Below are 8,478 nucleotides of genomic sequence, written 5' to 3'. Positions count from 1 at the left end.
AACAAAATAACAACAAAGACAAAACAAAACAACACAAAAACAATAGAAAAATACAGAATTTCTAAACAAGATGATAGGAAATTAAGAATGGTTGCTGTATTACATATTGGTATCTTCAACGAAGGTGGAGAGATTACCAGATGTAAGAATACAAGATTGATCAAATAAAGAGAATAAAACGTAATAATAAAAACATTAGAAATGATACAGAGCTTCACTAAACAAAATGACAGGAATTCAACAATGGTTCTTATATTGCATATTGTTGTCTTCAAGTTTGTTTTTCAGATTACCAGATATAAGCATGCAAACATGGTCCAAAAAAGTAAGCATTAAGTATTACTTTCAATAAACCAATAAACATCAGCAGTACAATTATCCTAGATATCCTTGTATATACGTATATATTTTCTCCTTTCCTGCTTTCTTTCTTTTCTCCTTTCCCTCATCCCAGTTGTTCCTTACTGTTCACAATATCTGTTGTACCTTTTGGGTTCTATTTACACTTTCAGGTTCTTGCACTAGGGAGACAATACGATGTTTATACATGTGGGTCTGATTTATTTGACTTATGACTATGGTTTCTAGTTGCATCCATTGACCTATAAAAGCCTCAAGTTTAAGTTTTTTTAATAGCTGAGTAATACATCATTGCATAAAAACCACATCTTTTTTATCCATTCCTCAGTTGATGGGCATTTGGGTGGTTTCCAAGATTTAGCTATGACAAACTGCACTGCTATAAATGTGGATGCACATACATTTTTGTAATATGGTGTTTTCAGTTTTTCTGGAAAAATACCAAGGAGGGGAATACCTGGGTTAACTTGGATCTCTCATTCTAGGATTGTGAGGAATCTCCACACTGATTTTCACAGTGGTTGCACCAGTCTACACTCCCATCAGCAGTGAAGGGTATGTTTTCCCCCACAGCCTTTCCAGCATCACTTATTGGTTGATATCTTGATGATATCAATTCTTTCTGGAGTGAGATGGAATCTCAGTGTTGTTTTAATTTACATTTCTTGAATGACCCATGATGTTGAATGTTTTTTCATATATTTGTTTGCCATTTCTACTTCTTCATCTGAGAAGTGTGTGTTCATCTCAGATGCCCATTTTTAGATTGGGTCTTTGAATTTGGGGGGCCTGAATTTTAAATATTCTTTATATGTCTTAAATAGAAGTCCTTTGTCTGAGGGAAAGTTGGCTAAACTTTTTTCCCAATTTGTGGATTTTCTTTTTACGCTGTTGGTGATTTCTTTTGATGTGCAAAAACTTTTCAATAACATGATTTCCCCTTTAATGATTCTTTGAAGTATTTCCCATGTATTTGCTTTTGTTCATGAACTTTCTGTCTACCCCTGATAACTCCAGTAGATTTAGTGTTTCTGTCTTAATATTTAGATCTTTCATCCATTTTGACTTTAGTTTAGTGCATGGTGATAGACATGGGTCTAGTTTTAGTCTTTGGCATGTAGAAATCCAATTATTTCAGCACCATTTATTAAAGAGGCTAGCTTTCTTCTGGTGAACATGTTTGGCCCCTTTGTCAAACATAAGGTGACTGAGTGTGTTTGTATTTGCCTCGGCATCTTCTAATCTGTTCCATGGATCCTGAAGTCTGTTTTTTTGCCAGTACCATGCTGATTTATCACAGTAGCTTGGCACTATAATTTTAAGTCAAGGATTGTGATGCCTCCTGCCTCTTCTCTTTTGTGTAGGATGGCTTTTGCTACTCTAGGTCTCTTCTGGTTAAAGATGAATTTTAGGTATGTTTTCTCTAGATGTGTGAGGTATTTTAATGGCATTTTAGCTGGGATTGAATTAAATCCCTACAACAGTTTTGGGAGTATGGCCATTTTCATAATGTTGGTTCTTCCTACACATAAGCAAGGAATATCTTTCCATATTCTGAAGTCCCCTTCAATCTCTTTTTTCAGAGTACTGTAATTTTCACTGTATAAATTTTTTTTCTTCCTTTGTTAGATTGATTCCTAAGTATTTCAACATTTTTAATGCTATTGTGAAAGGTATGGTTTCTCTGATTTCTCTCTCAGTGGGCTTGTTGTTTGTCTACAGGAATACCATTGATTTTGAATGTTGACATTGTATGCAGCTATGCTACTGAATTGGGTTATTAAATATATGTGTCTTGGTAAAGTTTTTGGGGTCTTCCATGTAGAGTATCATATCATTTGCGAATAATAATTTCACTTCTTCCTTTCCTATCGTTATTCCTTTTATTTCTCTCTCTTGTCTAATTGCTCTGGTTAAGATTTCCAGAACTATATTAAATAGGAGTGGTGACAGTGGACATCCTTGTCTGTTCCTGATTTTCAAGTGAAAGCTTTCATTTTTTGTCCATTTAGTATGATGTTGTCTGTTGGTTTGTCATAGATAAATTGTATCAAATTGAGATAAAGACCATCTATTCCTATTTTCTGTAGGGTTTTTATCATGAATGAGTGTTGGACTTTATCAAAAACTTTTCTGCATCTACTGAGATGATCATGTGATTTTTGTTTTTGACTCTATTGATATCCTTACATTAATTGATTTGCATATATTGCACCATCCCTGCATTCCTTGGATGGATCCCACTTGGACATGATGCATAATCTTCTTGATGGTTTGTTGCATCCTGTTTGATAGTATTTTATTGAGAATTTCTGCATCTATGTTCATGAGGGAGATGGGTCTGTAGTTGTCTTTTTTGGTTGGATCTCTCTCTGGTTTTGGTATCAGGGCAATATATCCCTCCAGGAATGTGTTAGAGAGAATTCCTTCCCTTTCAATTTCACTAAAGAGTTTGAGAAGAATTGGCATTAAATCTTCCCTAAATTTCTTGTAGAATTCATCTGTGAATTTATCAGGACCTCGAGTTTTCTTTGTTGGTAAGTTTTTTATTACATTTTCTATTTCACTGGATGATATTATGTTACTTAGGATTTTTATATCTTCTTGATTAAGCTTTAGTAATGCATATGTACCTAGGAATCTGTCCATTTCCTCTGTGTTTTCCATCCTATGACAGTAAAGATTTTCAAGGTAGATATTGATTATCTTCTGAATTTCTACAGCATTTCTAGTGATTTTATCCTTTTCATTCCTTATTCCATGAATTTGAGTTTTTCATTCTTTTATTTGATAAGATTGGCTAGAGGTTTATCAATTTTTTTATTCTTTCAAAGAACCAACTTTTTGATTCATTAATTCTTTATATTTTTTGTTAGTCTCCATGCATGAATTTATGCTCTGATCTTTATAATTTCCTCCCCTCTTTGGGCTTTGAATTTGACTTGCTCTTCTTTTTCTAAAAGCTTGGGGTGCAGCATCAGGTTGCTTATTTGTGCTCCTTCTGTTTTCTTGATGTGGGAGTTCACTGCTATAAATTTCCCTGTGAGGACTCCTTTTGCTGCATCCCACAGGTTCTGGTAATTTCTATCTGCATTTCTGTTTGAATGTAAATAGCTTGCTTTCATCTTTAATTTCGTCTGTAACCCACTGATTTTTCAGGAGGTTGTTATTTAATTTCCATGTGTTTCTGGAGTTGTTTCAGTTTCTTGTGTGAATAATTTCCAGTTTCATTGTACAATGGCCTGATAATGTGCATGGGATAATTTCAATTCAATTGCATTTATTTAAGCATGTTGTATGTGCTAGAATATGGTCTATTTTAGAGAATGTCCCATGTGCTGCTGAGAACAATGTGTGTTCTGAATGTTGTTGTGTGTAACCCTCTGTAGAGGTTTACTAAGTCCATTTGTTCACAAGTTTGCTTCAGTTGTGTTATTTCTTTGCTGAGATTTTGTATAGTTGAACTCTCTGTAACAATGGGGTTGTATAATCCCCTGTTATGATTGTTACTATGTGTTTGATTTTTGATGTCTGTTAAATTTTGTCTTATATAGTTGGGTTCTCCTGTATTTTAAGCATAAATATTTATGATTGTTTTCTCTTCCCCTTGCAGCTTTCACCTAACAAGATTGCAGTGGCCTTCTTTATCTCTTTTGAGCATTCTTGTTTTGAAGTTCACATTGTCTGCAAACATAATGGCTACCCATGCTTTTTTCTGGGTTGTTGTCACATGGAGGATTGTTTTGCATCCTTTAACTTTCAGTCTGTGACTGTGAAATGATAGGAAACCACTGAAGAGTAAAGGGCTTTTGGGATGTGGGAAAAGAGAAGGGAAAGAAGGAGAAATTTTGTATGCATGTATATACAGGATAGATAACATGGTTGTTCTGTCTTCTATTTCTATGCTGAAAGAAACTGTCAATGAGTCTTTGGTTGACCAGTATTGCATGTCTATATCTGTTTTCATGAGAAGCCACTTTGAAGATATCAATATGTAATACAACCACCATTGTTAATTCCCTACCACTTTGTTTGTAACACTGTATTGTCTGTGTTGTGCTTGTGATATGTTGTAAAATGTCGTATGTCTGTTAATGTTTCCCTCCTTTTATCTTTAAAATAAAAAAAATTTCAGTCTGTGAATTTCCTTTTGAGTTAAATGTGTTTCTTATGTACAGCATATTGTTGGATTTTGCTTCTTGATCCCCTCTGCCAGTCTGCTTCTTTGATTGGTGAATTGAGACCATTTACATTGATGGTTATAACTGATATGTATTGGCTTATCTTTCTCATGTTATCCTCCTGCTTTTGGTTCCCTATATTTCCTCTCTGTTTAATTGCTTGTTCAGCTTGGTGGATCCTTTCTATTGTTTTTCTAGAAATTGTGGTCATTTTTATCTCTTTCTAGACAAAAATTTGTGGGGTTGGTTTAGCTCTCATAAATTTCTTCACTTGTTCTTTGTCATAGAAGTATTTCATTTCTCTTTTAATTTTGAAGGACAGTTTTGAAGGATACATCAACCTGAGTTGGAATTGTGCTTTTTTTGAGAACCTGAAATACTTCACTCTAAGCTCTTCTTGACATGATGGTTTGTGTTGAGAATTCTACCGTGATTCTGATGGGCTTTCCTTTATACATGATCTGTTCCTTCTCTCTAACAGCTTTAATATTCTGTTCTTTTGTTGAATTTCCAGGAAATTCTTGGTCACTATCAGTCTGGCTGTAGATTTATTTTGGTTATGGCTAATTAGAGTTCTATATGCCTCACTTAACTATATGTCAGATTCTTTTTCCATGCTTAGGTAATTTTCTGCTATTGCTTCTGCAAATAGTCTTCTTATGTCATTTGTGTTGATTCCTGCTGTTTCATTGACACCTATCAGTGTTATATTGTTTTTCTTTGCATCATCTTGTAGCTGTTGAATTGTTATTTCCTAATACCTTGTTATTTTTAACAGATCTTCCCTTTAGCAATCATTAGCTGCAATGCTGTCATCAAGGTCTGACAGTCTATTTTCATTTTCATTGAAGTGGTTTTGGCAAACCAAAAGTGGTTTTGCCAGCTTTTGATGGAATTTTTAATTTCCTGAATATCTCTTTGAATCTGTTTCATGCATTCTAATTTTTTCCTATATTATCCATTCAATGTTTCCATCATTTTTCTATGCTCCTTATTTTTTATGTATGTCTTCTTTAGATATGCTGAACAATTCTTTCATTCCTGTTGTCATTTCATTTTTTATCTGAGAGATTATTTCTGATCTGATGTCTTCTATGGCCTGATGGAGTTGTTTCATTACTTCAGATGCTATCTTTTCAGAAATTTCAGGTATGTGACTTTCAAGCTCTTCTATGTTGATGTCTCCTGGACTTTTTCTGGGTGGGCTGGAGGTCTGAGGTTTCATTTTACTCCTTCACTTTGTCATTTTCAAAGACCTAGAAGTTCCCTAAAGCTCAGTGTTGCTCCCATGATGGTGGAGCATGTGGGATACAGAGTCACTTCCCTCCCACATAACTCACCAATACTTCTGAACTTCCCTGCAGCTCTGCATCACTCCTGTGATGGTTGAGTGGGATGGAGTGCAGTCTCTCTCCTCCCAGGCAGATCACCAAAGGTCCCAAATTTCCCAGGAACTCAGTGTTACTCCTAAGATGGTGGAGTCTGGGCGGAGTGCAGTCTCTCCCCTCCCAGACAGATCACCAAAGGTCCCAAGTTTCTCTGGGTCTTAGCATCACTCCTGAGATGGGGTGGGGCACAGTTCGCTGAGACTCCCAAAGCTTTCTGGGGCCCACTCTTTCTCCTGTGACAGTAGGGGAGGGCAGTGCATGGCTTACCAAGGTTCCTGAAGTTCTGCAGGGCTCTGCCTGACTCCTGCAACAATGGGAGAGGCAGGATGTGGCTCATCAGTATTTACTTTTAAAAATATTTTATGAAAGAACCCAGAGCCAAGTGTGGTGGCCCATGCCTGTAATCCCAGCACTCACGAGGCTGAGGCAAGAGGATCATTGTGAATTTCAGACCAGCCTGGGCTACAAAGTGATCTCAAGACCAACCTGAACTGCACAGCACGACCCTGTCTCAAAAAGACTAAAAAAAACCCAGAGAATGAATCATAAACAGAGTACAAAATTGGCATATACTATGCACTGATCAAATAGTGATTTGTTGTCTATATATTATAATAACAAAAGAGGACTTTTATGTAAATGAAATAAAATAATTAAATACCATATCTATTAATAATTCTAATCTTTTGTTGTCATTATGCAACATCAGCCTTGTGTATGTTATCAACCTTCTTGTTATAATCACCATAATGCACTAAAATAGAAAGAGTAAAAAACCAGAATCAGACTTAATTGCTTTTAACCAAGTATTTACATATTATGCCACAGTGTCACAAATCTTCCACAAAGAACTAATGTGAGGAACAATTAGGAACATTGTAGATGATCATTGAATATTTCTGTTCTCATCCACATACCTCATTGCATGCCTGCCTCACTGGGTAGAATTGCTCAGGCCCAGATTATGACATCATAGGCATCAGTTTATGATGGTAACATTCTGGTTTGGGGAATAAGGAGCATGTCATGATATTCAGCTGTTAGTAATGGTTATCTTACTGAGATCAGGTAAGAAAGTAAAGCAGGACTTCTCATTCCACAGACTGACAAAGAAGTGAAACATCTTTTTCATTACATTTCAACTCAAGAATCACTCACATAATGAAAACAAGGTTGACAAGAGCATCATGATTAGTGATCATAGTCATGGTAGGGAGAATGTTTTACCACTGCTGAAAAGTTTACCCAAGGCATACTTCATGTCTCTGTTCCTCAAACTATAGATGAATGGATTTAGCATAGGAATAATTACATTATAGAGAATAGAAGCCCTACTTTCTCTCTCTGTGGAGTGAGTTGATGGAGGAAGTAAATACACACACATTAGTGACCCATAAAAGAGCAGAACCACTGTAAGATGAGAACCACAGGTAGAGAAGGCTTTCCATCGCCCACCGTGAGATGAGATGCTAAACACAGCCCAGGAAATATGGACATAGGAGAAGACAATCAGCATGAGAGGCACAGTGAGGAACATCAAGCCCATGATGATGATCATCAGCTCGTTAATGTGGGTATCAGAGCAGGCAAGCTTCAGCAGAGCCCTAGGATCACAGTAATAGTGGTGGATTATGATGGGGGCACAGAAAACCACACGGGTCAGCAACAGTGTGTGCACTAGGGCAGGACAGTTGGTTAGCAACCAACATGTACCCAGCAATAGTGCACAGAGTTGAGGACTGAGGACCAAGCTGTAATGAAGTGGCTGGCAGATGGCCCCAAAGCGGTCATATGCCATCACAGCCAGGAGGCAGTTGTCAAGACCACCAAACACAAGCAGAAAATAGAGCTGTGTAAGGCACCCAGAATAGGAGATGGTCTGACTCTGGGTATGAATGTTGAGCAGCATCTTGGGGATTGAAGCTGAACTGAAGCAGGCATCAGTTAATGATAGATTGGCCAGAAAGAAGTACATAGGAGAATGGAGGTGTGAGTCAGAGCAGATGGCCAGAATAATGAGCAGGTTTCCCACCATGGTGACCAGGTACATGCCCAGGAGGGCGCCAAAGAGAAGAAGCTGTTCCTCTAGCTTCTCAGAGAGTCCTAGCAGGAGGAAGTCTGAGGCAGGGGTTTGGTTCAGTTGGTTTGGTTTCCCCATCTTTTGTAGTTCTTATTATCTGTGCAAATAAAATCTCTGTATATGTCAATATATAAATATTGGATCAAATTATAGATATATATCCTCATGGCCAGGACTATATCAGTAGGGGAGATACATAACCTAAATCCATAAGAACCTCTGGAACTCATTGAAGGTGCAAGAAAATGCCCAGGAGAACAGTTACAGAACAGTTAAAATTATATACAATAAGACAAATAATATGAACAAGTATGGAAAAGGGGTGGGAAAACTGATGGAGAACAGGGTGCACACAACAAAAACAAACTGTAATATGTACATGTAACCACTTCAAAGACGATTGTAAAGTGCATTAATTGAAAATATTTCATAATAATATTTTTAATGTATTGTAATAAATAATAGCAGT

At 36.7% G+C, this 8,478-nt stretch overlaps 1 protein-coding gene across 1 annotated transcript; it reads right to left on the bottom strand.

Moving 5' to 3' along the window:
- Positions 1 to 7,133: 7,133 nt before the first annotated feature.
- Positions 7,134 to 8,123, bottom strand: LOC102006914 (olfactory receptor 1N2-like). Its single transcript, XM_005382526.1, has one exon. It carries the CDS (start codon positions 8,085 to 8,087, stop codon positions 7,134 to 7,136), a length of 954 nt encoding a protein of 317 aa, XP_005382583.1. The 5' UTR covers positions 8,088 to 8,123.
- Positions 8,124 to 8,478: the final 355 nt, after the last annotated feature.

Source organism: Chinchilla lanigera, unplaced genomic scaffold (assembly GCF_000276665.1).
Source record: "Chinchilla lanigera isolate Chin_1 unplaced genomic scaffold, ChiLan1.0 scaffold00018, whole genome shotgun sequence".
NCBI lineage: Eukaryota > Metazoa > Chordata > Mammalia > Rodentia > Chinchillidae > Chinchilla > Chinchilla lanigera.
This window is presented reverse-complemented; position numbering and strand designations above follow the sequence as displayed.